This window comes from Volvox carteri, assembly GCF_000143455.1.
Source record: "Volvox carteri f. nagariensis unplaced genomic scaffold VOLCAscaffold_21, whole genome shotgun sequence".
In the NCBI taxonomy this organism is placed as follows: Eukaryota; Viridiplantae; Chlorophyta; class Chlorophyceae; order Chlamydomonadales; family Volvocaceae; genus Volvox; species Volvox carteri.
The window spans coordinates 1,147,263-1,158,482 of NW_003307564.1; the positions used below are offsets into that span (position 1 = coordinate 1,147,263).

The 11,220-nt window shown below is 53.7% G+C and overlaps 3 protein-coding genes across 3 annotated transcripts in view; 1 reads left to right on the forward strand and 2 right to left on the reverse strand.

Moving 5' to 3' along the window:
* Window positions 1–103: 103 nt before the first annotated feature.
* On the forward strand, window positions 104–2,550 carry VOLCADRAFT_60940 (uncharacterized protein; the record flags this gene model as incomplete). Its single annotated transcript, XM_002950937.1, has 6 exons — window positions 104–292; window positions 533–627; window positions 793–916; window positions 1,412–1,544; window positions 1,790–2,069; window positions 2,319–2,550. The coding sequence occupies 6 exons, from the start codon at window positions 104–106 to the stop codon at window positions 2,548–2,550; spliced, it is 1,053 nt and encodes a 350-aa protein (XP_002950983.1).
* Window positions 2,551–5,538: 2,988 nt separating this feature from the next.
* On the reverse strand, window positions 5,539–7,860 carry VOLCADRAFT_60933 (uncharacterized protein; the record flags this gene model as incomplete). The annotated part of the gene is made up of 7 exons (XM_002951032.1): window positions 5,539–5,629; window positions 5,931–6,022; window positions 6,266–6,349; window positions 6,830–6,975; window positions 7,354–7,472; window positions 7,605–7,700; window positions 7,793–7,860. 7 exons carry the CDS (start codon window positions 7,858–7,860, stop codon window positions 5,539–5,541), a joined length of 696 nt encoding a protein of 231 aa, XP_002951078.1.
* Window positions 7,861–10,436: 2,576 nt separating this feature from the next.
* Window positions 10,437–11,220, reverse strand: part of VOLCADRAFT_104939 (uncharacterized protein) — a 10,776-nt gene continuing 9,992 nt past the window's right edge. Inside the window, exon 11 of the mRNA XM_002951033.1 lies at window positions 10,437–10,683. Within this exon, the coding sequence (XP_002951079.1) occupies window positions 10,451–10,683 (233 nt within the window). The 3' untranslated portion in view covers window positions 10,437–10,450. The remainder of the gene's footprint in view (window positions 10,684–11,220) is intronic.

An 11,220-nucleotide genomic window follows, 5' to 3' on the forward strand; every position in this document is an offset into this window, starting at 1 on the left:
TGGTGTCCCAGGGAAACGTTCCCCGGCGGCGACGGCGGACCCTAAGGTGGACGAGCAGCTGCCGTACTTGGTTCTGGAAGGCGAGACGTTCCGCCAGCTGGTGATGCGGGACTCCGTCACCGCCGCCGCTGGCAGCTCCGCTGCCGCCGGCGCTCCTGCCGCCGCCGTCGACCCGGCGGCATTTCTGGCGCTGTGGCCTCGGCTGCGGGTTCTGGCGCGGTGCAGTCCGGGAGACAAGTTCATGTTGGTTTCGGCGCTGAGGCAACTGCGTGAGGAGAGTCGTGTTGACGAGGTGGGGAGAGGAAAAGGGGGCGGGGGGGGGGGCGATGGTGGGGGAACGAGGTGACGGGGGGGAAGAGGAAGAAAGGGGGGCGGGCGCTGTTGGTATTGTAGCGGGGACGGCAATGTGGGCTGGCGCACCGTCTGGCGGCCCTTCACTGACATGTCTACGTAAATATATACACATGAACGCACACGTGCATACATACATACTAACATACATGCATACATACGTACATCGCCCTCGTGCCAGGTGGTGGCAGTGACGGGTGACGGCACCAATGACGCCCCGGCGCTCACCGTGGCGGATGTGGGTTTTGCCATGAACTCGGGAACTCCCATCGCCAGGTGGGGGGGGGGGTAAGGGGGGGGGGAAAGGGGTTGAAAAGACAAACCAAGAGCGAGTGAAGCTGCTGCCAAGGAAAGGGGGGGGAAAGGGGGGGGGGGAAAAGGGGGAAAAGGGGGAACATTCATTCATTTATTTATTCATACATTCGTCCACCACCGCTTCAGGGAGGCTGCGGATATTTTATTGCTGGACTCGTCCTTCAGCTCCATTGTGTCGGCCGTGGCGTGGGGCCGCAGCGTGTATGCCTCCGTCACTCGCTTCCTGCAGTTCCAGCTGACAGCCAACGTGGTGAGTTGCAGGAGTTTGCAAGGCTTTAATTGCGCGATCTATATCCTGTTTATAAGGAAAATTTTACCTAAATCACAATTTTTGCAATTAAATCAAAACTTCTGCCGATGACAAGAAGCAATATACTGAATAAAAATCAGCACTTGAGGAAGATAATCATGAAATTTTTAACCAAAAAACAGCAATTTTAGCTGCGTGAGTGGGTGGGTGGGTGAGTGAGGGAAGGAGTGAGCAAAGGAGGGGTATACGGTGTGTGTGGAAAAAGGTTAAGATGAGGAGGGTTCGGGATTCCGTTACGGAGTTGAGTGTTGTTGAGGAGCGCCTGGCCCCCTCGAGGGTTTGTGTGGCGGCGGGGGCCCCTCCCGTCTGGCAGCCCCTTGTCCACCTCCACGTCCCCCACCGGCTGACTGCCCGGCAGCAGACCCACACCTCTCTCCACACGCCCACACCTCACCGACACTCACAACGCTAACCACCACCCCCGCCCAACCGAAGGTGGCGGTTGCGGTGGCGGCCGGCGGCGCTATTTGGTTGCGGTACTCGCCGCTATCTGCCGTACAGATGTTGTGGGTCAATCTCATCATGGACTCGTTGGCTTCCCTGGCGCTGGCAACGGAGGCCCCCACCGGTGGGTTCGTTGGTAGTTGGATGGTTGGGATATAACGACCTTGGATGGTTGGAGGTTGGGAGTTGGTTGGAATGTGGCGAAGCTTTCGTGATGGCCGCAGGCAGGAGGGGCCGAGCGCACAGGAACTTAGTCGTACATCCCCTCCGCCGGATTTGCTTGCCGTACATTCCACGGACCACTGAATGGAAACCCTAGTTAAAACGGTCAACTAACAAACCGCCGCATGCGGGTGGTCGCATGTGCAGATGCTATGCTAGATGCGCCCCCCAACCGACCAAACGACCCGCTAGTCACACCAACCGTCCTGAAGCATATTATCGGTCAAGCAGCCTTTCAGCTTACCGTACTATTCGGCATGCTGGTGGCGTTGCGGCATTATGGCGGCCTGGACGGTACGGCGATGGCGGCGCTGTTTGGCGGCGGCGGCGGGGGCGCCGCCGCCGCTCACTCGCCACACTTATTGGAAACCACATTGGTGTTTAACGCCTTTGTCCAGATGCAGCTCTTCAACCAACTCAATTGCCGGTGAGTACGGCACGTCTCATGTCCGTACCGCTGCTTTTCTACGTCCTCCCTCCCTTCTTTGCTTGTCCTTCCTTTTTTTGCTAGTTCCCAACCCCTCTAATAGCCACCAAATGCCCTAAGCACTAATAAGCAAGTCGCTGAACAAAACCCACACGTCCCCACACCATTTCGGGCGGCCTGGACAGAAACCACATCCCCCGCCCCTCCCCGCCCCACCACTCCCCCCCCCCTGCCCACCCGACACTGCAGACGGGTTCGAGACGAATTCGATGTCCTGGAGGGCCTTACCGCCCATCCGCTGTTCTTGGCCATAGTAGCAGGCGAGGCCGTAATGCAGTACTTCATCGTACAGTACGGCGGTGAGGCATTCAGTACGACGCCACTGACTGCGGCGCAGTGGGCACTGTGCTGCGGCCTTGGCGCGGCAAGCCTGGGGGTTAGGGGGCTGCTGCGGGGGGTTAAATTAGCGGGGGAACGGTAACGGTTAACGGTAACGGTTAAGAAGAAGAACCAGCGAGTTTGGGGTCCCTAACCGCTACTGTGAAGCCCGAGCCATGACGCGCTTCGTGATGTACGACAATGAGTCAGCATGCAACAGACCGAGCGAAGCAAGTGGACGAGCAGGAAGGGTGAGTTCGAGGAGGCTGACTTGGTTTGGTGGGTGTGGTTGTGGGAGCTCTGCGTAGACAGGGGTGCTATGAAGCAGGGGGTGCGTGCTGTGCGGAAGGTGGGGGAGGAGAGCATGTGGAGGTGGTGGTGGTCGTGGAGGGAAGGGGGGAGGGAAAGGGTTTCGAGGGTTCAAAATCGCTCCGAGTGTGCGCCCGCCTTTCCTTCGGTCCCTTTCGGAGGTTTTCCCGTTGTAGCTTGTTTAGGATCCTTCTGAGCCGATGGGGGCAGCAAGACGATCGTAGCAACATCATACATGTACGCACTTGCATGTATGCAGTACAGTAAAGTACGAGGGTACGAACGAGCAGAGGACCCGTACGGCACTTTATTTGGATTGGGTCGAGAGGGACTTGGATTCGGAGGTGGAGTCGGAGGAAGAGGAAGCGACGTCAGCGTGAGGAGCCGCCGAAGGGGTGACCACCTAGAGGGTGACTCTGTTGTTTTTGCTTTATTGCTGACTCTCCTAAATGTATGAGCCGTACAAGCTTAAGTCCCGAAAGGACTGCGATTCGCGGAAGTCGATTGGGAAGACGGAAGAGTCAGTCGGGAACTGAAAGCCGGCTGTGGCGAAAACGGTTGCGAAACGGTTAGTGGCTGTTTGAAACGGTTAGTCGCGCTGCTTTTGTTGTAAATGACATTTTTTGTGGCTTCAAAGTGGCGTTAAACGACGACGAAGAAGGCTTTCCACTTTTTTAATTTTATCTGTTCGATCTGTTGTGGCAATTTAAACAAGACATGGTTTGATTGTTTACATCTTGTGAGTGCTTAGTGGTAGTACCAGTAGTAGACGGTGTGCGGCTGCCGTAGTGTATCCGAATTATAATGTTGCAGCGCACGCTATAAGCAGCACCAGAGGAACGGTGTACGACGCGTGAAACGGCCGAGCATGCTGTACGACATCGAGTACGGAAGATGTATGCCGGATGACGACAACGGTAAGTGTAAGCTCTCCTTCTTACTTCTTCGCGGCGTTTCGTTTCGTACGTCAGCTGTCAATAGTTGGTTGGTGGTTGGTTAGTTGGTTTTCACAGCCTGAGGGCACTTTCAGCCTCTCCACACACGGCGTTCGTACAAATGCTTATAGTCCTGTTTGGTTGATTGTCGGATTTGATCCCGTCCCTGTCTCTCGTGTCTTGCTGAGTTGTGCTAGTTGGTATGACGACAATACATGGTATGTTTGTACGCCGTATATTGTACGACAAAAAGGAATGGTGAAAGGGAAGACGCTTGGAGCGGCCGATATTGCTGTGAACAGGATTGCGGAGTGCATTCCCTTAGTTGGTTGGCAAGTCGATTTAAACCGTTGCCGTTGGTAGTTGCCGGTGAATCAGCGCCGTACTGTACTTTTGGATACCCCCCCACATCTAAGGTTGCCTGTCGTGTATTTCTTCAACCTTCTGTACATATATATCTGCACCATGAGTACGTGCATCATCGTACAGGCCGCGGCCCAGTTGAAGTTGGGAGTAGGGACACAGTGTCCACAGAGGAATACGCGTGACCGTTATCTGTTGGTGGTTGGTGAGGGAGAGCGCTAGAAAGTAGATAGACCTTCTCAGTCGTACGGCGCGCGGCTAAGGCATACACGTCAGTATCCATGAACATGGATATAAGAATATATTTTTTTATGTATGCCCTGATACCATGTACACGTTTGCACGTATGCATATGCCCGTTGTTTTGTTTTGCTCTGGTGCTTGGTACGACAACATCAAGTACGCCACACAATGTACCGCACCAGCTGATAAAAAGTGCCGCCACCGCCGCCTCCTTTGTAAAATGTGAGAACGTCGTGGACGGACGGAATGCTGCTGGTTTGTGTATGTATGTCACCGCCACTATCACCGTCTTGGTGCACTGTCCCCCTCCCCCTCCCCTCCACCACCATATCATAGCGCTTCGTGGCTTGGGCGCCCTAACCCTCCTCCGCCCTTCTCTAGGACCACCAACCCCCCCCCCTCAACCTTTCCGGCTCAAACACCGGCCCCAAGGCAGCAGGGCCTCTCGCTCCGCGTGTCGTGGCCCCGGTACTGGCGGCTTGGTGGTAGGGGCGAGAGGGGTCGAGCCGCTGGATGATAAGAGTCGAGCGAGTACATGATAAGAGTCGGGCGAGAGGAAGACTATGCACATGTCATGAAGCATGAGGCTAATACATCGATGCACACTCCAACAAGCCCACCACCACCACCACCACCGGTGTGTGGTGTCTGGTCACATTGGCTGGGTTGTAGCTTCGGAGCCACGTACATACACACACGCACTCACACGCACACACACACCACCATGATCCCATTATTGATCGCTTTCAACGGACCTGATCAGATCATACGATCAGATTTCGGGGCGAACACGTCGGCGGGGTCAACATGTCGCCCAAGACCCGCACACATCATCATGGAGCACCGAGGAAAGCAAGTTGACCCCTTCACCCAACCGCCTAAAAAAGAGCATCATCTCACCAGCTCTCATCATCCCTAAAAGGGTTTCGATAAGCTAACAGCAATGGATGAAACGACGTGCAAAGGGATATGGGAGGCGTGGTCTTCTCCTCTCCCCGTAAACACATCACGCTCGTCCAAAACCCTAAAACCCTAACCCCCACCTCCACACAAGGTGGGGGGTTTTCCGCTGAAGTATTTGACGGTTTTGATTGATGGGTGCTGGGGCAATGGGGAGTTCTTCAGGGCGCCTTAGGGTGCGTCGTACTTGCCGTACAATGTATGGGAGAGGTTACAGTACACACAGTACGGAAAGACAATGTTAATGCTGCGTCCGTAATGTTAATGCTGTGTTGATGCTTTTACTTGAGCACGTCGATGAGCTGCTGGATATCCAGGATGTACCAGTCCGCCTTCTCTGCGATGTTCTTGCGTACGACAACGCCACCGTACCTGCAATGTACGACAATTGCGAAATAGTTAGGTACAACGGAGGATGGGGTTGGCAAGGAGAGCAAGTGGTGCGTTGTAAAGGCAAGCAAAGGGCTGTGCGTGTGCAGATATTTGTGAAAATATCTCTTAACCATCTCCTAAACCAACTAAGGGGGTTGTCACACAAAAAGGGCGCGGACAGACCTTCCAGCCTAGTTTCCTCTGCCACGGTACTACAAAATTCCACAATCGCCCAATACCCTAAACCTGCACTTTCCCTCCTCTTTCCCCCCCCTTCCCTCCCCGTCTTCTTCCGACTTACCCAACAAACACGGTCGCTGCTCCTTCAGACCTGGCCTCCAAATCAGTGGCGCCGTCGCCCACCATTACAATACTGTCGTACCCGTACTTGTCCTGCACGTACGACAATACAGTACGGCATCGCCATTCCTTCCATGCACGTGCACGCGGGGTTTTAGTGGGTTCCGGAGCGGCCCCTGACCACCGGCAACCATGTGCATGTGATGCACCGAGCAAGCCAGGAACGGAGAGACGTGCAAAGAAAGAAAGAGAGATGGTGGCGGTGGTGGTGGTGGCGGTGGTGGTGGTAGCGGCGGTGGTGGTAAAACGCTTCTACATAACCAGGGTGTGCCGTACCTTGATATGGCGAATCGCCGCCGGCTTTCCCCCGCTGCGACACGTGAACTCGCTCTCGTCGAACCCCGCGTAATTCCCCTCGGACTGAAAGAGAGGTCATGTGTATGTATGTATGTATGTATGTATGTATGTATGTATGTATGTATGTATGTATGTATGTATGTGTGAAGGGGGAGGAAGAAAAGCGGGATGGAAAGCATCTCAGTGGTTTTGCCGGAGAAGGGAGATGGAGGGGGAGGAAAACAACAGGTCCGCGACTTGCAAGCCTAAACATGACACGGAAAACACGGCCCCCCCTGCGGCTGCGACGGTTGCGACGGCGAATCGCGTCGGGATTAAGGGCTTGGGTGGGGAAATACACACCTGCGGCACAACCACCACTACGAATCGCCCAACGGTGATGGTGGGTTTTCAGACTCCCCCGTCTCTCATCTCCGGCCCAAACCCTAAAACCCTAAAATCCCACTCCCACTCCCCTCCTGGCACGATTTTTAAAACCGTAAAACCCAAATCCCGCTTTCCCCCTCGCACGAGTTCTAAAACCCCTAAAACCCGGACACTCACATCAAACAAGATGGAGTTCGCAAACACGTGGGACAGCGGTATCCCTAGAGACTCGGCGAGGGGGTGGATGATCTGTCGGAAGCCCCCCGACACCAGGAACACCTCCTGACCCCGGGACCGCAGGAGAGCCACCAACTCGGGGATGCCTGTGTGTGTATATGCGCGCGCGTGTGTGTGTATGTGTGCGTGTGTATGTGTGTTTTGTGGAGGGGGAGGCACAGTTGGAGAGCTGTAGAGAAGGAGAAGAGAAACCATATAAATATACTATTCAAGGACAAAAATAACCTGACACGGCGGGAAAGGGGGGGAATTGAGCGACCTGGCCTCCAGGCTGCCATTACATCTCATGGATCGCTCACTGGTTTCCCTGTTGCCTGTCTGTCTGCCTGTCTAACCATCTGTCTGTCCGTCCATCTATGTGTTTGCATATGTGTCCGTCTGTGTGTCTGTCTATCTGTCTGTCTGTCTACTTACATGTCCGTCCCTCCCTTTCCCCCCCCCCTTTGCTCCCCCCTCCCGCGCACCCGGGGTGACTCGGTGCGGGTGGTCCCTCAAGAAGTGCTCCACATCCGCCCTTCTGGGTTTCATGACCCCCAGACGGGTACGGAGGGCCTCCTTGAACTCAACAGAGCCGCCCATGGCCCTGAGGGTGAAGGTAAGGCGGGGAGGGAGAGGCCCGCGGAGGAGGGGGGGAAGAGGGAGAAAGTGGTTAGGAGAGCGGAGGTGGGGACGGAGAAAGGGGAGGACTCGATTGCATGGTGGATGAGTTGTTAACACCGAGTCAACAACGACCTGCCTTGCCGTTAAGGCTGCCACCTGCTCCCCAACGCCAAGATATGCTGCCAGCTCATCGATGGACTCGTCCTCGCAACTGCGAAGCAATGCCGTTGGGTCGTTGGACTGGGCAAAAGAGCATGCTTTATGTTTTGGAAGCAGTAATCAGACCATTCTCTGCATGCTTACAACGTGCTGTCGACATCGAAGCATACAGCCTGCGGATGAAACAGCGCGTTAAGCTGCAAGCGCGTCATCGCAAGTGTCGGCGCGGAGGACGAATCGCTGCGCAGCAGCTGCACACCTCTGCCGTTCGTAAAACGCGTGCAATCTCCGGCTTCAATTCTGTAGAACTGCTAACTGCAAGTCGTTTAAGGTAAGTTAAAGCATGCGGTGAATGTAAGCTCCAGTTGCCGCATGCTCACCCGGCTGAGCAGCTGACTTCATAATGATTCGAAAAGCTCTAGGATGTTGAGTCGCGCACCGATATGCCGCGGTTGCACCGTGCGAAGGCTTGAATGCAACCACGTTTGCGCGCATTTTGTCCCAAATTATAATTAAGCGATGCTAGAGGTGTGTCAGGGTTGAATGATACAGCTCTGCATTTACTTGTTATGTTGCCTCATGCTGTGTGCTGTCGTGGGGCGTGCGGAGTCACGTTGCTAAGCCTTTTCCGTCTCACGGCCTCAGGCTTTGCATCGCAGTCCTTGAGCTTCAAGGCGGATTTTCACATTAGCCCGCAAAGTGCAAAGCGCGGGCCCTTAAATCAAGCTTTTCCTGGCTTCTCCATACCGCGTAACAAAGCGCCAGCTAAATTAGAACATATTATATTAAAACCCTTTCTTCTTTCAACCTCGGCAGGAACCATTGCACCGTCGCAGTCCCCCAAAATGCGTGGGAAGATGGGATCCGGCAATTTGCTACTGTTGCCGTATTGTACCGGCAGTGAACTGCGCGCGATTGCATCCTCTGTCACGTGATAGTTCCACGTGATAGTTCTACAATGTTACTACAATCGTAATACGGCGGGCCGCATAGCATGTAAGGGGAGGCGCACATCTTGGTTCCATTTTCTATTACTATGTCGAGTGACCCGCTCTCAGGGCACTTTATAGAAGTGCCACACAACGAATGACACGATGGTCTACACATGAACAAGCGCTCGGGCAATCCGGGCGTGGGTGGTGGCGGGCCGGCGGGGCGGGGCGGGGCGGGGCGGGGCGGGCTGCAGCCCGCAGCTGCCTGCCCAGCCCCTTGGAAATGTAGTAATGATGTATGTGCACAGTGACCAGTACACATGAGGCACCTTAATGCTGTATGCTTTCCTATCCGTGTTCCTATCTTCATTAGGCACATTAACCTCTCAATCTGTCAATCTGAGTGTATACCTACCTACCAATCTATCTACCGTGACGCTTACGTCTATCTTATGTTACGACAGCAACATGGTTACGTCGACAAGCTTTCCATTCTATTTTGAACAACAAACATAAAGAAGGATCCAACCGCCTAAGGGTAGTTGGTTGGCCCATGTTTGTGATAAGCAGGGACAAACCGGCAACTGTCAGCAAATTTTACAAATGCTTGTTTTTACGTTTATAATCTGTAAGCGCGCACAGATTATATAAGCAAGAGGGTTATTTTTGCCGTCATAAGTATTGATCTTCAGGATAATGAACAGAAGGAAAGCAGCCAAAGCGACTTTCTTCAGACGATGAAGATGAAAACGGTGCATCTATGTCAACTTAGGGTGCGGGAGCCGGGCCGCCGTACAGTGTGTAATTCGCGCACGCAGTAACGCACACGCATCACGCACACATGCATGGGCCAATAAATGTCATCACATGGGTCTCCGCTCTCGACGCACGCAATTTACGCTGTGCAGCGTTATTTGCAACAGCAATGCAACGGGCCACCTATTGCCACAAGAACTAACCGCGAATCACTTGCTTACGGACATACCAACATTCATCGTTACGCGCGTCGCATGATCAGCTGTGAATGGCGCGACTGACTAATTGACCGATTCACGGGATCGATTCACAGAATCGATTCACGTCCAGGCAGGCATGGAAAATACTTATTATAGATGCCACATGCGCTACGTATCTATCGCGACACGTGCACGCAATAGAACCTTGCTGCGCGAATTTGCAAATGATGATATCAACTTGAATGCACCGGTGCTCAGATAATTAAGCTGCAGCCGCGTGCATCCTTCACCGCACAATCACTACAACAGCAACAGCAACAGCAGCAGCAACACCAGCAGCAGCAGTAGCAGCAGTAGCAGCAGCAGCAGCAGCAGCAGCAGCAGCAAGGACACCGTCCATCAGGCGGAAGTACCAGCGGATTGCGGCAGCAGCTAGCAACAGGAAAGAGGGAAATAAGCACAACTGCCCAGCAGTATAGTACTACTACTAATAATCACTACTTCAACCTTGCTTAAAAAAGCGAGAATAACCATCTATGACAGTATAGGATGAATAATGCGCGCGAGCTCGCGCGCGTGTACACACACAACGCAACAGCCTAGCTAGCAGCATGACAGAAGTAGTCTCTACTACTCAACATCAATCGCCGATGTTCAGCAGGATAGGCAACCTACAGCTGCTATCTACGTACAGACATGCGATTGAACGACCCCACCTTTTTTGGCCTGGTTAAATACAAGACAGCAGGTGTAGTAGCGGCCATGCATATGTAGCTAGATGGATAGACGTTGTATGATAGACACACATAGCATTGGCACGCGTTAGATATGGGTCTCTATACGTGTGTGCATGCTTTTAGTGTACTAAGTGCGCTTGGAGGTCGGCACGATGCGGCCGCCATAACCATTTTTTCTTATCGTGCGTAGTAATCATCCTCGTCGTAGCTATAGTCGTAGTAAGAAGGTGGCGGTGCGTTGGTGTAGTCGGGTGGGGGGGCATGTTCTGGAGGCGCGTAGTCCGGGGAGGACGGTTCCTCCGGTGGCGGCGGCCGCGGCGGCGGTGGAGGTGGGAACGACCTGGGCTTGGCACAGTCTCGAGAGCACGTGGTTGTTGTCTCATTGCGGGTTGGGCTGCACAGTCCATCACCTGCAATGGTGGTCAGGTAACATGCAAATGGGACAGCCTCAATGGGATGAGTCAAAATACCGACCGTACAAGGGGTCGAACCTTGGACCTTGCCCTTAGGAAGGGCATGCTATATCCACTTAGCTATACGGCCGCAGACGATATTCATATTGGTATTCAGACTACAATCTATCCTATTACACGTACACGTACACCTACAGCTACACCCACAGAGGCCCCTCGCGCCCCTCTCCCGTCCGCGGGAGAGAGCTTAGGCGGTCTTTCCGTTGGGGCTGGGCAGCAGCCCCTGGCCAGTGTCAGGCCCGGTCAGATACTTACAACCTTCACACATACACACACATACACACACATACACACACATACACACACATACACACACATACACACACATACACACACATACACACACATACACACACATACACACACATACACACACATACACACACATACACACACATACACACACATACACACACATACACACACATACACACACATACACACACATACACACACATACACACACATACACAC